Here is an 18,024-nt window from a genome sequence, read left to right as displayed (position 1 = left end):
GACACAGAAGCCTGGCAGGCTCTCAGGGTCTTCTTGAGCCCCTGGAGCTGCAGAGAGGAGACAGACGCCACCTTGTGCCCTACAGCCCACACACCCTCTGCCCTGCTGTCTTTACCACGTGACCTCAACTCCCGGGAGCTTTCAGCCTTGAACCAGGTTAATGCCAAAGCCCTGGGCAGGGGGGGACAGAAAAGGACAAGTGAGGGAAGGGCTCCCCAGCCAGCACAGGGCCACGGAGGCATCACTCAGCCCTTTGCTCCACTGGGCTGGTGGCTCCGGCCAGAGCTGCTGTGACACTGAGTGACCACTCAGTATTGGACGGCGTAGATATACTGCCATGTATTTTTAAGGACTGTGTACACACTATTCCCAGTGGCAGATCTGTAAGGGTTTTGATGAAAACTCTGCTGTTGTAGCAGAGGACTGACAGAGACCTGGACAGCAAGGTCCTCACCAGAGTGTGCTTGCCACACTTGCGTAAGAAAAACCGGAGCCCATGAACCAGCGGGAACAGACGCTGATTCAAGACGTGGAGTCAGCAGCTGCTGAACAGTCATTTGAAACAGTCCTTCCTGTCACACCTGTGACCAGCCCCCGCCCAAGCCCCCTGGACTGCCTTCGGGAGAATCTGTAGAAGTCACAGCATCCTCCCCCTGCCAGGCCGACTCCCCATTGCATCAGAGTTCGTTGTGCCGAGCCCTGGAGATTCTGCTGGACAGATCTTGTAAATGCTTCTTCACCTGCAGACGGAAGCACATGAACAAATCCCATTCTATGAGATCATGACTCACAATCATGAGATGGAATCATGAGATGCTCCATCTAAAAAGGAACACTGAGGAGCTCTCTTATGGCACCCTGCAATTAATTACCCACCAAACAGTATTAAAAACAGCTAGAAACGGGTGTTTTCTGTTATCAGCTCACGTAACGACTAGGACAGAGCCCTGGGAAAAGGCACCCTCCCCGCCCATCCCAGGAGGGTGTATGGGAGGAAAGAGTCCCACTGCCGTGGCAGGTACCACGTTAGACAGACCTGGGTCCCAAATTCTCACAAAACCCCACTTGGTTGGCACTGCCTCCCACCCCTGCAGGCAGCTTGCTGAAGGGCCCTCCCACTGCCCCCAACTTTGCCCTATCAGGGATTTCCTGGCCAATGCTGAATCTCTCCTGCAGTCAGGTGAAGCCCAACTAGGTTCCCGTTGTATCTCTGCCCTCACAGGTGAGTTCTCCCCAAACCCTCCGGCTGCCTCGTTGGTTTTAGACCCAATTTCCTGCCTCTCTCCCTCATTCCCTGGCAGAGGTGCAGACCTGCCCCACCCTCTCCTCAAGCATCCTGCCTCAGTTTGTTTCTTAAATTCTGCTCATTTTTACATCTACAATCTATTCCCACAACTCGAAATTTAAAAGGCATGTCTGCTCCACAAGCAACTGGCATCACAGTTTCCAGAGCTTTCTGTGCCACTGGCTTCTTCTCAACACACACATGTGGCTGTGGTCCTGCCTCTCCCGACACCATCTCGCCCTGCCCTGTGCCAGCAGGAAGGGTCCCCACAAGCTATCCCCACAGTGTCCACTGCAAGGCCCCCAGGTGATGCCCCACCTCAGCCACTGAGGACCCGTGTTCCCCATGAGGGTTGGGAGACTGCATGCCATACACGTCAACTTTGGTGTCAGCACAACTGTGACCACCCAGGACTCAGCCTCTACAGGGAGGACCGCGTGGAGGGCTGCACCCTGCACATCGAGCCAGCAGTGCAGGGTGGGACCCACCGTGTAGCCCAGCTCCTTGGTCCTGCCCTCCAGCAGCGCGTGCTTCTCGCGGCTGCGGCTGAGGCGCTCCCCGTCGCCTGTGCTCTCCGCATGCCTCAGCTTCTCGTGGGAGATCTCCAGCTGCTTCTGGTAGTGGTTGTGCTTCTCAATCTTGGCCTCAAAATGCTTGAGCTCCTCCTGGAACAAAGTTTAAATAATCTGATTTTCCATCCATCTGCTCTCAATGCCACTCTGGGGTCCTCAATAAACTGTCACCCCACAAGGGTGGCAAGCAGGCCACACAGCAGGTACAAGGACACCCAGCCAGCGAGTGAGTGTGTCCCGCCTCAGTCCCACAGCTGGCCTCAACCCCACCCTCCCCATTGCACCTGCCGAGCCCCCACAGTGCCCGTCCCCAGCCCCTAGTGGAAGCCTCAACCCCTCCTGGTGGCTGAGGGCCCTTCCTGGGGCTCCCCAAGGGCAGGTCCAGCCCAAGACACGCCTAGCACAGAGGCTTCCAGAGCTCGCAGACACACGGCAACCCCACTGCACTTCCAACTCCAGCCACCCTGCTGCTCACAGAGCATCCCACTCCCCCAGCTTCCTCCAACTCCAGCCACCCTGCTGCTCACAGACCATCCTGCCCCACTGCTTGCTCCACACTCAGCTGTTGGAACAATCCAGAGCTCCACACGCTGTAGGCCCCCTTCCATCCCCACCAGCATGACCCATCCCTTCCCTGACCCTGGACCCACTGAGTATGTGCAGGGGGGTGCTGCCCAGACATGGCATCCTTTCCCTCAGGCCATAGCCCCAGAGCACAGTCTCAGCGCCTCCTCCCCAGAAATACCTCAGAGTACCTGTTGCCCCCAGCGGACAACTCCTGACCTTCTCCCCCCACACATGCAGCACACCCACCCAAGGCTGCATGCGAGACCATCCAACGAGCGCCACTGTCCCTACAGATAAGAGACCATAGCCCTGCTTGGGGAGGGGCGTGCTACACAGTCTCCCACACAGGCCACTCCAGGACACCAGGGGGACACAAAGGGCAAGAGGCCAAAGGGTCTGGACAACACGCATTTGCCCACTGTGCAGCTAAGAAAACACAGCAGAATTCTTGTCATCACCAGGGTTGACAGAAGGGATAGCTGCCAAATAATTTTGCTGGGACAGTATCAACTGCACCTTCCTTACCCGAAAGGACTCCAGCTCCTTCTCCGTGAAGTTGGCTGACTTGGCCAGGTCCCACAGGTCAATCACTCTGGGCTCCTCGAACTCTGTGGAAGATGCAGAGTGGCCTCGGTGGTCTACATGGCACACACCAAGACCACATGGCCGACCCCACCAAGAGAACAGCGAGCTGCGTGTGCGGGTGTGAGCACAATGCGCGTGAGCTGCGTGTGCCCAGAGACCTGTCCTGGGGTGCTGTGGGGCAGCCCACGGCTCACATGACCTGGCTGCAGGGTGGCCCCCCTGTCCTTTGTGTCCAGACATACAGAAGCCCGCAGCTAAGCCCAAGAGGCCCACAGAGTGTGCTGGACTGGTGCTACCGGCAAGGGAGGAGGGGCAACCTATGGAGGAGGGACTGTCTGCTGAACGACAGGTCCAGAGTGAGCCTCAGGCCGCTTCCCTTCTAGCGCCTACGCAAACCAAACCCAGATTGCTCCTTAGCCTCTACTGGTGCTGAGAGGACGTATGAAAGGTGCCTTGCATGCTCCTGTCCCCATCTGGGAGGAAACTGGAAGCAAATGGCCTGCCCACAGCAGTCTGTCCCCTCCTCTGCGCTGGCCCCTTCCTATCTACCCTGTTTTCCCGAAAATAAGACCTACTTACAGGAAAGATAAGATGTCCCCTGAAAATAAGACCTAGGGCATCTTTGGGAGCACACCTTAAAATACGACACTGTCTTATTTTTGGGGAAACAGGGTAGTTCTGTCTGGCATTCCAGCAGGAGGAACCCCAGGAGCAGGCTGGTGCAGCTGCCCTGTAGAAGACAGGGGCAAGGGGTGGGGTGGGGTGTCAGAGTGCTATTTATTGCACTGACCATGGCCAGGCTCACTGGATCCCCTCAGTGGAGTAACCAGCAAACCCTACATGGAGGTATGGTCACTAGCACAGCAGGGCTCAGAGTAGCCAAAGGGAGTTGGCAGCGGCTGTGCTGCAGAGAGGTGGACCTGCCCAGTGCCATGCACAGGAGCTGCCCTCACGGCCATGCCTCACCCACTGCTGCATCTGAGTCTAGAGCAGGGCCCGGCACGCAGCTAGCACCGTCATATTGTCAGATGAACAAATACACACAATTAAGAGCCATGCCAAGTGACACCTGACAGACTCTGTGGAAACACTGCACAGGTCTCCTGGCCTGGGTCCTGGGCAAGCAGCTCGCCCAGCAAGGGCTTGTGGCACAAGTGAGGACACCGTGGCCCTAGGTGCCGAGCTGGTGCAGCCACCCATTTTTGTGCAAGAGACGGTCCTGACCGTGCAGGGCCAAGGGAGACTGACTAATGGGACAGGTGGTGTGAGGGCAATGACAGCTATGCCAAGGACCCAGAGGGGAGGACAGGCAGGTGGGTGTGGCTGGGGGGGGGGTCGCTCCCAACACCCGCCCAGAGCACAAGCAGAGACAGCTGGGGAGCACCAGGCCAGGGCGGCTGGGGCAGCTGGGGCATGGGCTCACCAGCCTGGGCATCGTAGCCCTGGTGGCTGACTTGGCGCAGGCGGCCCAGGCCCTGGTTGATGCTACGCATCCGCTCCTTCAGCTCCGCGTGCCTGCTGTGCAGGACCTCACCCTTGATGGCACTCAGGTCTGAGGGGCTGACCACGTTCTCATGGACATCTGCAGAGGAAGAAACGTGAAGGTGAGCACCCCCTCTACGGTGTCCAGCGCTGCCCAGCCCACCTGGCCGCCTCTCAAATTCACATAGCTGAAAGAGGACAAAACCTTGCTCTCCTTTCTGAAAGCATTTCCTCCTTCGCTGGGCCCCAGTAGCTCTGGACAGGGGTGACCCTGGTGTCCTTTCCTTTCAAAGGTGAGACATGGGATCACACGCACCCTAGGGCTACACTTGGCAGAGTCGGCCGCCAGCACACTCACTCTTGAGCGCCAGCAGGGCACTGCCTTCCCCTGCCAGGTCATCAGCCTCCAGTGTGCCCTGACTATCTCAGGCTGCAAAAGTCACATATTTGGGGAGGACCTCGAGTTGAAAACAAGAGACCCATCAGAGAAAGCCATGACAATCAAAGGCAGCAGCCGGGCCGGGCGCAGCGGTGCATGCCGGTGATCCTATCACTTCGGGAGGCCAAGGCAAGAGGATCACTTGAAACTGGGAGTATGAGACCAGTCTGTGTGACATGGGGAGACCTCGTCTCTGCAAATAGGAAAATTAGCTGGGCACAGTGCTGGGTAAAGGAGGATGAGGTGGGATGAGGCCACTGCACTCCAGCCTGGGCAAGAGGGAGGACCTGTTTCAAACAAACAAAAGGTGGCAGCTGCTCATTTGTGACGGGGAACACAGGGGCCAGTGACAACAGAGGTTGCCCAAATCAAGAAATGGTTCATCTGACCAAATACATTATGACAAACAGCCTCTCCTGAGCAGGGGGTGGGGGTGTGAGCACAACTGCGTGGAAACCCACCCACAAACTGGGTGGAAACCCGAGGACAGGCCGATGCTCCCCCGCCCTCCCCCCACTTGCAGTAGGGCACCTTCCGCTCTCCTCAGCGTCTCCAGCAGAAGGTTGTACTCCTGGACCTTCTCTTTGTGGTGCATAAACTCCCGCCAGAGCCTGTCCAGCTCTTCCCTGGAGAACTTCCCGGAGGTCTTCGCCTAGGAAGGAAAGGAGGCCTTGAGTCAGTGCCCCGAGGGGCCCTCAGCTGAACATTCCCTATGGTCAGGCAGGACCCTTGCAGTATAATGGGTTGGGCCTGGCTGGGCCAAACATGACACTTACGACCCTCTACTAGGCTGTGTGTGGCAGGAAAACAAAAAACAAACCACGGAGGAGAGCGGCCAGTGGGCAGAGTCCCTCCTGGACAGGCCCAGGCTCAGTGGGATACGGCCACCAGATATGGGGAGCCCCAGGACCCCAGAGAGGAACGGAGCAGTGGCCTGCTGTCCCCCAGGCCTGCTCAGCAAGGCTATCTTCCTCGGGAGACCTTGGGCCAGTCACATCACCATCACCCCACCTGACTCCCAGACCATGCAGTGACAAGGTGGACACTGCAGGCCCCTCCCTACCTCCTCACCCCTCTTCCCAGCTACATCCCTCCTGACAAAGGACAGGGAACTGGTATTGGGCTGGCATAAGAATTCAGTTTCTGACCCACATCAAGGGGATTCAGACAAACTTCTTTTCTTTCTTTCTTTTTTTTTTTAAAGAGACAGAGTCTTACTTTGTCACCCTAGGTAGAGTGACATGGCATTACAGCTCACAGCAATCTCTAGCTCGTGGGCTTAGGCGATTCTCTTGCCTCAGCCTCCCAAGTAACTGTCAGACAAACTTCTAAACCACCAACTGGTAGAAAAGGGGGCTGAAAGGAGCAAATCCTTGCCACAGGTCAACCAGGCCTTTGCCACACCCCAATGCCCAGCCCTGCCCTACCCGAGGCTTGTACTCCACAGAAAAGGCTGGGACAAGCCCTACACTATCGCTTCCCAGACACCCACTGAAAGCCCCCCAAGGCACACTGCCTGGCAAGGACAAATCTCCTAATTTCAGAACCAAGTCCAAGGCCAAACGCCTGCAGTTAAGGGGCAGACACCAAGTAACAGACTCCACCCAGGCTGCTCTACAACTCATAATATGTGAAGGTGTAACAGCCATAAGCCAAATACAATTTCTTTGTTGAAAGAGTAAGGAATGCTGGGCGTGGTGGCTCACGCGTGTAATCCTATCACTCTAGGAAGCTGAGGCAAGTGGATTGCCTGAACTCAGGAGTTCAAGACCAGCCTGAGCAAGAGTGAGACTCCTTCTCTATAAACTAGCCGGGCATTGTGGCGGGCACCTATACTGCCAGCTACTTGGGAGGCTGAGGGAAGAGAATTGCTTGAGCTCAAGAGTTGGAGGCTGCTGTGAGCTATGACATCATGGCACTCTACCAAGGATAACAAAGTGAGATTCTGTCTCAAAAAGAAAAAAGGCCAGACGTGGTGGCTCACGCCTAGAGTCCTAGTGCTGTGGGAGGCCAAGGCAGGTGGACTGCCTGAGTTCAGAGGTTTGAGACCAGGATGAGTTGGAGTGAGCCAGAGTGAGACCCTGTCTCTACCAAAAAAAAAAAAAAAAAAAAAAAAAAGCCAGGTGTTGTGGCAGGCACCTGCAGTCCCAGCGACTTGGGAGGCAAAGGGCAAGAGAATTGCTAAAGGAAGAAAAGAAAAAAAAAAAAAAAAGAGCAAGGAATATTCTTAACAGGAAAGCTGAAAACATTTACAGGAAAGGGAAAATGATCACAGAAAAATACTGTTTTTATGAGACTTGCCCTCAATATTGGGATGCCATATAGAGCAGAGGTCGGTGGACCTGCAGCAGCAGAGACTGAGCTGCTGGAGGTTACGGAGAAACTCCAAGGTACCTTGTGCCACAGCTTCTCCAGCCTGGGGTCATCCAGCATGTCTTCCTGGCTGCTGTCTGTGAGGGAGTTGCTTTCCACGTGCAGAGTGTCTTTCTTTCCGTCCAGACCATACTTGGCCAAGATGACTAGGAGAGAAGGGAGGCTATTAACACGGTTTCCTCTGAGAAACAGGGGCTAACACATCTCCACTCCTAGAGGGGCTGAGACAGGCTTGCTTCTCACTTTCTAGAAGTTTCCTTTCACCCAGTTCTATGGATGACCACCCAAGATTTGGTGGATGGTGGAAATAGCTACTTGGCCTCTCTGAGCCTTTCAAATGGGGATCACAGCATCTCAGTTTTAAGCAATAGCTGTCCTGTCGTCAGACCTAGCTTCCTGGACTCTGAAAACAGCAACCTGTGTCACTGTGCTAGACTTACATCACCTGGTGTGGTGGCTGACGCCTGCGGCACCGTGTGGGAAGCGTCAGGCCACAGCAGGCTCCAAGCATGGCGGGGGCTTCATGGCCACTTTCAAGCAATAACAACCACAAGCCCCCAGCGGTAACCGTGGTCTCACAAGCCAGGAGGAGGGATGGGGCACGGGCCCCACAGTGCACCCAGGTCACAAAAGGGGCAAGGGATGAAGGGATGCCATGGTTGGGCCACAGGGAGGCACGGGGTTGAGACAGAACCTGACAGTGCCTCCTCTGTGCTCCAGCACCCGGATGGGAGGAAGGCCGTCAGCCAAGAGGATGGCTCCCAAAGTCCCACTGACCCAGGCCCCACAGGGCAGTGCACACAGCTCCCACCTGACGGCTGAGAGTCAGGGGAGGACGGCAGACGAGGGGCTGGAAAAGAAGTCACAACTTTGTCTTTTTTTTGTGAGACAGAATCACAGTATGTTACCCTTGGTAGAGTGCCATGGCATCATAGCTCACAGCAACCTCAAACTCTTGGGCTTAAGTGATTCTCTTGCCTCAGTCTCTCAAGTAGCTGGGACTATAGGCGCCCGCCACAACGCCTGTCCTCTGTTTTTTTGTTGCAGTTGTTTTAGCTGGCTGGGGCCATGTTTGAACTCGCCACCTTCAGTGTATGTGGCTGGTGCCGTAACCACTGTGCTACGGGCACTGAGCCACAACTTTGTCTTTAAAAGACCTCTTGGCCAGCCAGGCACTGTTGCTTCCGCCTGTAATCCTAGCACTCCAAGGCCGAAGCAGGCAGATTGCCTAAGCTCAGGAGTTTGAGACCAACCTGAGCAAGGAGAGACCTTGTCTCTACTAAAAACAGAAAAAACTGAGGGCCAGGCACGGTGGCTCATGCCTGAAATCCCAACACTCTGGGAAACCTAGGTGGGTAGATTGTCTGAGCTCACAGGATCAAGACCAGCCTGAGCCAGAGCAAGACCCCATCTCTAAAAATAGCTGGGCATTGTGGCAGGCGCCTGTAGTCCCAGCTACTTGGGAAGCTGAGGCAAGAGAATTGCTTGAGCCCAAGAGTTAGAGGTTGCTGTGAGCTATGACACTACCGCACTCTACAGAGCGTGACAAAGTAAGACTCTGTCTCAAAAAAAAGAAAGAAACTGAGGCAAAAGGATCACTGGAGCTTAGGAGTTTGAGGTTGCTATGACACCACAGCACTCTACCAAGGGTGACAAAGTAAAACTGTCCCGAAAAAACCAACCAACCAAACAAACAAACAAAAAACCTCTTGGCCTGAGAACACATGTATCTTCTACATACCAGGGACCTGGCGGACGGCAGCTCTGCCTCTTTTTTGAATTCCCACGGGACCCAGCAGTTCTCTCACTGCATGACGACACAGTCTACTCTGACATCAGAAACCTATTTTCACATCAAAACCTGCAGGCTCCTGCCTGCCCCCTTCTCCCGGCAGCTGAGCACTCTGCTGCCCTGGCCCTCCCTCTGGTTTGCCAACAACACTCAGGAAACCACATAGGAGATGAGGCCAATGACAAGGGTGCCTCTGTCCTCGGAGCCATGCCACCAAACAGGCACCCCCTGCGGCCCCCACCTCATCCTGCCAAGAACTGAAAAGCACCACAGAGGCCAGGCAGCTGTTTCCCTGCACATGGGCCGAGCATCTCTAATCTGAAAATTTTCTGGGCACTGACACTATCCCTGAGGGAAATGCTCAAGCATTTAGGATTTCTGGATTAGGGACACTGAACCAGTATGTGTAACAATGCAAATATTCCAAAATCTGAAAAAAATCCACGATCAGAAACACTCTGGCCTCGGCTTTTCCGATAAGGGATGTTCAGCCTGTGGTAAGGAACAGGGTACCATTGAGGTTTCGACGGAGTCTCGCCTCCTTTTCCCCGTCTTCGTCTAAGCCCTCCACCTTCAGTTTCTTCCAGATCAATTCATCCCTTTCCTGCATCTTCAGATCAGCGTGGAGCTCAGCCAGCTTCACAGGAGCAAGATGGAGCTGCCGGGTGAGAAGAGACAGTCTGTGACCACCAGCTGCAGAACAGGCCCCGTACACAGCACGGGAAACTGACCTGAGGCAGTGATGACCAGGAGACCGCAGGAGACCAGGAGGAAACAGAAATAGGAAGGCTGACAACAGGATTAAAAAAATCTCATATGCTCACGGCCCAGAACACCAAAATGGCAATTCACACCAAGGCCACCTCCCAGTCCTATCTAAAGCCACAACCTGGAATCCCAGGTGCATAAGGGTACCACTTCCCTCCTGGCAGCTGCCTGGGGCTGACTCCCGACACCTTGCCCTTCCCACTCTGACCCTGGTGACATTCACCTGGCTCTCGGGCAAGCAGGGTAGGAAGGACACAGGGGCCCAGACGAGGGGCTGGGCGAATATGTCCAGATACACTGTCCACCTATGACTCGACTACCACAGAAGAGAAACTAAAGCCACCAGAGGGTAGAAGGCTGAATTTACAGAAAACTTCCGAATAAGTTTTCTTCATTTTATCTAATAAAAAACAAAACCAAGCACAGCCACAACCAATGCCCCCAGGACAGTGGCTGTTGCTGAGGCGGCCAGAACCACAGATAGCACAGACCCAGACACCCTGCCCTCCAGAAGGTTGGCATGGACCCCCTGCCCTCCAAAAGGCTGGCGTGGACGCCCTGCCCTCCAGAAGGCTGGCGTGGACCCCCTGCCCTCCAGAAGGTTGGCATGGACGCCCTGCCCTCCAGAAGGCTGGCGTGGACCCCCTGCCCTCCAGAAGGTTGGCATGGACCCCCTGCCCTCCAGAAGGCTGGTGTGGACCCCCTGCCCTCCAGAAGGTTGGTGTGGACGCCCTGCCCTCCAGAAGGTTGGAGTGGACCCCCTGCCCTCCAGAAGGCTGGCGTGGACCCCCTGTCCTCCAGAAGGTTCGCGTGGACCCCCTGCCCTCCAGAAGGCTGGCGTGGATCCCCTGCCCTCCAGAAGGCTGGCGTGGATCCCCTGCCCTCCAGAAGGCTGGCGTGGACGCCCTGCCCTCTAGAAGGCTGGCATGGACCCCCTGCCCTCCAGAAGGCTGGTGTGGACACCCTACCCTCCAGGTCAATGTGGATGCACTGTCCTCACCCACCACACACTTCAGCTCATGGTCCTAGACAAAGGGCAAATAGCACAGATTCCTAAAAGTCCTTTTTTTTTTTTGTAGAGACAGAGTCTCACTTGATGGCCCTCGGTAGAGTGCCATGGCATCACACAGCTCACAGCAACCTCCAACTCCTGGGCTTAGGTGATTCTCTTGCCTCAGCCTCCCAAGTAGCTGGGAATACAGATGCCCGCCACAACGCCCAGCTAGTCCTTTTTAAAAAAACCACTGCAATTTCAGATTTGTCTGAAATTGTTCCTACTCCCCTGCATACGGGACTGCTGCTACTGCGGAGATTCCTACTGGGTATCTTCTCACTGTGCTGCTCAGAGAAAGGGAGGCCCCAGGTGTGCCTGCTGTCTAGGCACAAGCCCTGCACCACAGCAGGGGCAGCACCTGTGAGGCAGGTGCTCTGGCTCCTTCTCCAGGGTCAGTGCTGGTCAGGTGTCCTCTGACTGCACATGTTGCTCCCCTAGGGAGCAGATCCGAAGACCTCAGGCTGTAGACAGAGCCCTGTGGTCTTCCCTTGTCCCCTTGGCCACCTGACCTGTTGTTTCCTCCTGTCCATCCCCTATCCCCCAGGTCTGGGAGAATCAAGCAAGTGATGCCGAAGGTGCTCTGTGAAAGGTACAATCTGGAACCCCCAGGCAAGTGTCAATGCTCCCCTCTTTATGAATCACTAACTCTAAGGTCTCAGGCCTCTGGGGTTTAAATGCAATCCTATTTCTCTCTCCAGCTGCTGCTCACTTTCCTCCAAAATGCAGCTGCTGCAAGCTTAAGGCTGACAGGTGCCACTCAGAGCAGCCATCAGATCCCCTCTGAAGGACAAGGACAAGCAGGCCACACGCAAACATCGGCCCCCATTGCTGGACTTTTTCACCTCTTTAAAGTTAAATGTTAATGCATTAAGTTAGCAGAACTACTTAACGGAAACCACGTGCAGAAAAGAATCTGTCAAACATTAAATAGCGAGGCATTCAAATATACAGGAAGAAAGCTGGCTTGTCCAGAACAAACAACCCGCCCCAGAGCTCAGCAATGGCGCTAGTGCTAGCTGCTGGCTAACCACGGACCTGAGGACCCTGTGCCACTCAGGACATCAAGAATTCGGAGGGTGGTGCCTGTAGCTCAGTGGGTAAGGTGCCAGCCACATGCACCGAGGCTGGAGGGTTTGGGACTGCTAAAACAATGCCAACTGCAACAACAACAACAACAACAACAACACATGGCCGGTCGTTATGGCGGGTGCTGACAATCCCAGCTACTTGGGGGTTGAAGCCAGAGAGTCGCCTCAGCCCAAGGGTCTGAGGTTGCTATGAGCTGTGACACCCCGGCACTCTACCGAGGGTGACCAAGAGAGACTCTGTCTCAAAAAAAAAAAAACCAAAAACCAAAAAATACCAACAAAAAACCCTCTGAACTCACAGAACAGTACAGCCCCAGGCAAGGGTGAAGCACCCTCCTGCTCATGCCACAATGACCTCCTCAAGACTGCTCTTCTCTTAGCTCGGTGCCAGCCACATGCACCAAGGGTGGCGGGTTCAAGCCGGGCCCAGGCCAGCTAAACAATGACAACTGCAACAAAAAATAGCCGGGTGTTGTAGTAGGCGCCTGTAGTCCCAGCTACTCGGGAGGCTGAGGCAAGAGAATCGCCTAAGCCCAGGAGCTGGAGGTTGCTGTGAGCTGTGACACCACAGCACTCTACCGAGGGCGACAGAGTGAGACTCTTGTCTCTAAAAAAAAAAGACTGCTCAGTATCACCAGAACACACAGCAAATCTAAAAGGGAGAAAGTCTCAGACCTAAGGATCACAGAGGCTGCCCATGAAGCTCCCCAAGAGAAGCCTTTGCTTAGCTCCCCCAGCCCAAAGCTCTAAGGACAGTCCTCGACTCCTGCCGCTGCTCAAGGCCTTGCCACACAGAGGAAATGTGTCAGCACTGCCAGACTGGGCAGAGCAACCCCAGGCCCCACCACCTAAGCACGCCTATGAAACAGAAGTCAAGACTTAGACGCCTCACAGATGAAGCAATAATTCCCTGGTCCTGTCTCACACAACGAAAGGGTTTCAATGTCTTCTCGGAGGTCCACCATGGCACCTGAGTCCCTGGGCCCACAAAGGCATGCTAGAAGGAAAAGATTCAGCCAAGACTTAGGCAGACTCTCTTTTACCCAAACCTGACATATCCCTAAGGAATGCAATTTTGTATTTCAAAAACAAAGAAATGCTTAATGTTTCTATCAAGCAAATTACAAAAAGGAGAAAATCCTCCTAGCTGGTGAAAGAAAGTTACAAAAGGCTGAGGGCACTGGTGACAAGTGGCATTATGAAAGCTGCTCTGTAAAAGCCACTCTGTATTCACCAGAGGCTGTGACCTGCCCCTCAGGTCTGTGCAATGAGACCCCATCTTGGGACTTTAAGGCCGTCCTTGGTGGGGCCAGATAAGAAGCCGTACAAACAATTCTCCTCCTCTGTGGATTGTCTATGACCCCTACCTCCTCCTGCCCAGCCCAGGACCCTGCCCCTTCAGTAGCAAGAGGAGAAGCATGAAGCCCATCACAGAAGAATAATAACACCATGAACAATCTTCACAACGAACACTCCAGGTCACTCTGGACCCCTGCTCCTACCACCCCCTTTAAGCTTCTATTATCTAGATTCTAGAAGGAAAGGCAGTAGTACTTCACTGGTCTGCCTACCAGAGTACAAGGTGCTGTGAAAGTGGTGAAGATATACAAAATATGCTGAAACATAACCCCACTTTGGAAGAACTTCACATTACGTTCAGCAAAACAAACTTGCACTACAAAATCGTAGAACTTCAGAGCTAGAAGGGACCAGGAAAGCCTTGACCCAAATTTGAGGTGAACAACTCACCCCAGCAGAGTTACCCGCAAACAGACAGTGGAGATTCATTTAGCAGGGACATCAGGTCAGGTGTAAGAGGAGGGCAGGTGAGCCCCAGAGTGGCGCTGAGGAAGCTGTGAGGCTGACAGGTACAGAGGGCCATTCCCAGGAGGCAGCCAGAAAAGCAGCATCTGAACAGGCAAAGCCAGGCTGATTAGGGCAGCTCAGCAGGGCAGGTGGAAGACTTGGGGCCAGTTCCCAAAAGCAAAGGAAGTTTCAGGCTCTTGTGCCCGAGAGTGTTTCCTCGACACAGCCTCCAAAACAGACCTGTCTCTTCCTGGTCCCAACTCCTCATCCAGCTGGGGACTTAACCCCCAGTCAGCAGATGCATGGCACACCCACCACACCAGCCCCAAATCATATCTGTTTCCTGCTGCTCAGAGGCTCTCACTTGCCAAAGCAACCCCTATCCCCTCCAGAGCCTCTTCCTACAGGAAGCAGCCCTGCCTCTCCAGGCCCCAGGGCTCTCTCCCACCTCTGCAGGCCAAACTCCATACAATGGGGCTCAAAGGCTGTGCCCTCCCCAGAGTCCCCAAGGATAAAGGTTTGGAAATAAAGGGGACTAGCTGAGCTGCCATCCATCCCCACTGCCCCTGCAGATTCTTCCTCCCAACCGTCCCTCCCTCCCCTTCTTTCTCCCCAAAGTATTTCCTCTTTTTTGTTCCAAAGTGTAGTTCTTATTTTACAAATTATTTACTCACCTTCTCAAAGACTCAGACATTTAAAAGTGGAACACTTCACTCAGAACCTAATCTGACCCTGTCATTTTAGAGAAGTTGATGCTAAGGCCCAGAGGGGGCAGGTCATAGTTTGCAAATACACAGTTCACCAAACAAAAACTTTTGCCTTCATCATGTTAATGAAGAGAGCCTAGGTCACATTCCAATTAGGAAGTTGCAGTCCCAGTTCACCTTGGAGATGCCCTTCCCCCTCAGGGCTTCAGTATCTACATCTCTAAAAAGGTCAGATTAGATACTCTTCTAAGCCTGACCTTGGACTTACCCTAAGTCTTGTGTTCTAAACCGATTACATGCCCCTCACCCAAATTAACAAGAATAGTCTGCTTCTAGGCTTTCTGCTGTCCCTGCTTGAGCTTTTGCGCCCATCACCATGTTCTTCTTGTTCCCGGGAGGCAGGAGACCTCAGATCTAGCTCAGACGCGGCAGTGGCAACGCTTAACCTTTGGGGATCTCTGCCTTCGGGGGCACTGAGCCGCGCGACAGCTCTCTGGGCGCTAGCATCGAGGTCTCCGCGGCTATGGGCAAATCACCTTTGCGACTGAGTCCCTGTCCCAGCTGCAGGTGGTGTCAGAGCGCCACCTGAAACTTGGGGAGGCTGTGCCAAGGACAAGCAGGGCTCGAGGACCCGAGCCCCAGCGAAGGGCCGTGACTGGCACCACCGGTCAGTGCGGGATCCCGCCCCTTGGGCCTCCTCTCGGCCACCCCCGCTCGGCCGCCCCCGCTCACCCGCCGGGCCTTCTCCCACAGCTGGTTCAACTTCTCCATGCGGAACTCCTCCCCGGTCTCGCGCTTCAAGGGCGGCTCGGGCTGGTTCTTCTCCCGCGAGTACTTGCCACCGTGGCTCGCCGCGGGCCAGGGCCCGAGCAGCAACAACAGCAGCAGCGCGGGGAGCCCCCCTACACCGACCAGCATCTTCCGCGACGCCATCTTTCTCTGCGCCCCCGAGGCCCAGCGCGCGGTAGCTCGAGGAGGCCCCGCCCACCGCTGGGCTGGCCCTTCAGGCCCCGCCCCACAGCGCCGCGCGGGCTCTTGGGAGTGGTAGTCTCGCCGGGCGCGGTTGGCCTAGGCGAACCCGCCGGAGGACTACAGGGCCCAGGAAGCCCTGTGGAGACGCGTGGCGTTACCTAGGCAACCGCGCCGCGGCCTCCAGGAGGTGCGACTGCGGGGCAGGGTTAGTGTAGGGTTAGCGCCCGGCTAGCTAGACCGATGCGGGCGGCGGTGCGGAAGGAGGGAGGCAGCCACGACCCAAACCCCGAGTCACAGCAACCGAAGGCCTCTTTCCCCTCCGCTCCCAGGAAAAGTGCAAAAGATCAGAAATCAGGGCCCAGTCTGGCTGAACCCGAGAATATTCCTATTTCATTCACATTGACGGCGGATCTTGCGTGTCATTCATTACCGGCTTGCGGTGGGTGGCCCTCAGAGGTGCAGATGTCAGTGCTGTCGCAACCTCAGCACCACCTAGCCCGCTCCTTCCCGGGACGGAGGAAGGCGCCCCCCACCAGTGGTCCCAGGTGCGCAGGGCCGCTGGCAACCCGGGGAGCACCTGCACCCAACACTGCGTCCCAGACGCTCCCTCTCCCTGCTCTTTCTGTATTAGAGGTGCTTGTGTGTCTGTGTCGTGTCTCCCTGCCACGCTATGTTTTAGTAAATCCGTTGAGCAAAATATAGCATAGTCTGCTGCTGGGGGCTTGGCCAGTGAGTGGAGCAGTGCCCTGTAGGCAGAGTACGGGAAGGAGTGCGCCCCAGATGGGTGAGTGGAGGCACCAACAGTGTGCTTCGGGGCTCCGAGAAGGGACGGAATGAGACCTTCTGAAGAATGACCCTGAAAAGTCCTCCAAGGGAGGGTAGCTTACTGCAACTTGGAACTCCTGGGCTCAAGGGACCTCCTACTTCAGCCCCCAGAGTAGTACCACCACAACTAATTCTTGAAAAGTTTTTTTTTTTTAAGAGACAGGATCTTGTTATGTTGCCCAGGCTGGTTCTGAACTCCCGGCCTCAATTGATCCTCCTGCCTCAGGCTCCCAGAGTGCTGGGATTATACTTACTTTTAAGTTTCAGCCTGTATTAGTCCAGCAAGAGTTTGAAGTGCCTGGAGTCAAGGTGATCTCCTGTCCTTCACTGGTTAGTGTCTAGTATATATATATATATATATATATATACTAGGGCCCGGGCCAGGTTCAAGCCCGCCAGCCCCAGTGTATGTGGCCAGCGCCCTAACCCCTGAGCCATGGAGACCGAGCCAAGTGTCTAGTATTTTGAGAGCAATTGTTTCATTTATGTTGTCCAGTTTAGATGCATCAGGAAAGAGGTTAAATTCAGTCCCAGTTACTCCATCTTGGCCAGAAGTACAACCATTCTCAGCTGTTTGGTTGTTAATATTTAACTCACTTATCCTATTGATTAGGATAAGCTAACTACTGTAACAAACTCCAGCGTCCCCCCTCCCCCTCACTGCCACACCTTCAACTCTGTGGCTGGTAACCATACCTGTGACCCTCTCCATGCAGCCACTTAGCAGTCACCACCTCCTGACTTTCCAGGTGCCTCCTCCAGTGCCGCTACCACCATCTCACTGTGATGCCTCTCTGCCCTCTGTCCTCCCACTCGTCTCCCAGCTGTTACAGTCTTACCTTTGTCAGGCCAATGTCCTGGGGCCTTCAGTTGTCCCTATAGGATGTGGACCACAGACTGGCCGTTTCTTTGCACTCTCATCTGCTCCTCCGTTCACGTCTTCTTTCCCCTGGAAAGTGTGTTCTCTGAGAATGTGGATGTAGGTGTCCTACATCTCTGTCTCCTATTACCCAGCACAGGGTTGGGCAAAGAGCTGGGACTTAATGTAGGTCTGTAGGATGGATGGATGGGTGGGTGGATAAATGGATGAATGCATGATGAATTCCTCCCTTGTTCTAGAATATGCTGTCTCTTCACAAAAATAAATTGCCAAAAAGTCCCTGCTGATAGTGGGACCCAGGAATACATAGATGGTGAATGTCTCCTACATACTCAGACCCAGAACAGGCCTTGGAGAGACTCAGGTGGGATTTGTAGCTGCTGTAGGAGGTGGGGCAGAGGTTGGGGCACCAGGGCAGGAGCCTGGCCTGGAGCCTAGCCATGTAGTGTGCACCTGTAATGGGGATGCCCATCACTGCTAGGGCCCCTGGCCCCTGGTACTTCTCCTCAGGTGCTCTCTTCACCTCACCTGGCTGCAGGGATATAAAATCAAAGTCCACAAATCAGTAGCCTTCATATGTGCCAACAACAGTCAGTAGCTTCATGATAGCGTCAGAGAAAATGAAATACCTTGGAGTATACCTAACAAGGAGCTCTGCAAAGAGAACAATGAAACCCTGAGAAAAGAAATAGCAGAAGACGTTAACCAATGCAAGAATATACCATGTTCATGGCTAGGAAAAATCAACATTGTTAAAATGTGTACACTGCCCACAATGATCTACAGTTTTAACGCAATCCCCATTAAAATGTCATATTTTAAAGAACTT

The 18,024-nt window shown here is 54.5% G+C and overlaps 1 protein-coding gene across 1 annotated transcript; it reads right to left on the bottom strand.

The window, feature by feature from the left end:
• Positions 1-308: 308 nt before the first annotated feature.
• On the bottom strand, positions 309-15,483 carry LRPAP1 (LDL receptor related protein associated protein 1). Its single transcript, XM_053577546.1, has 8 exons — positions 15,251-15,483; positions 9,609-9,753; positions 7,325-7,449; positions 5,462-5,582; positions 4,433-4,591; positions 2,950-3,032; positions 1,774-1,950; positions 309-740 (listed from the first exon to the last, which is right to left on the bottom strand). The coding sequence occupies exons 1-8, from the start codon at positions 15,449-15,451 to the stop codon at positions 678-680; spliced, it is 1,074 nt and encodes a 357-aa protein (XP_053433521.1). The 5' UTR covers positions 15,452-15,483; the 3' UTR covers positions 309-677.
• Between the last annotated feature and the right edge of the window lie 2,541 nt (positions 15,484-18,024).

This window comes from Nycticebus coucang, chromosome 23, assembly GCF_027406575.1.
Source record: "Nycticebus coucang isolate mNycCou1 chromosome 23, mNycCou1.pri, whole genome shotgun sequence".
Lineage (NCBI taxonomy): Eukaryota > Metazoa > Chordata > Mammalia > Primates > Lorisidae > Nycticebus > Nycticebus coucang.
This window is presented reverse-complemented; position numbering and strand designations above follow the sequence as displayed.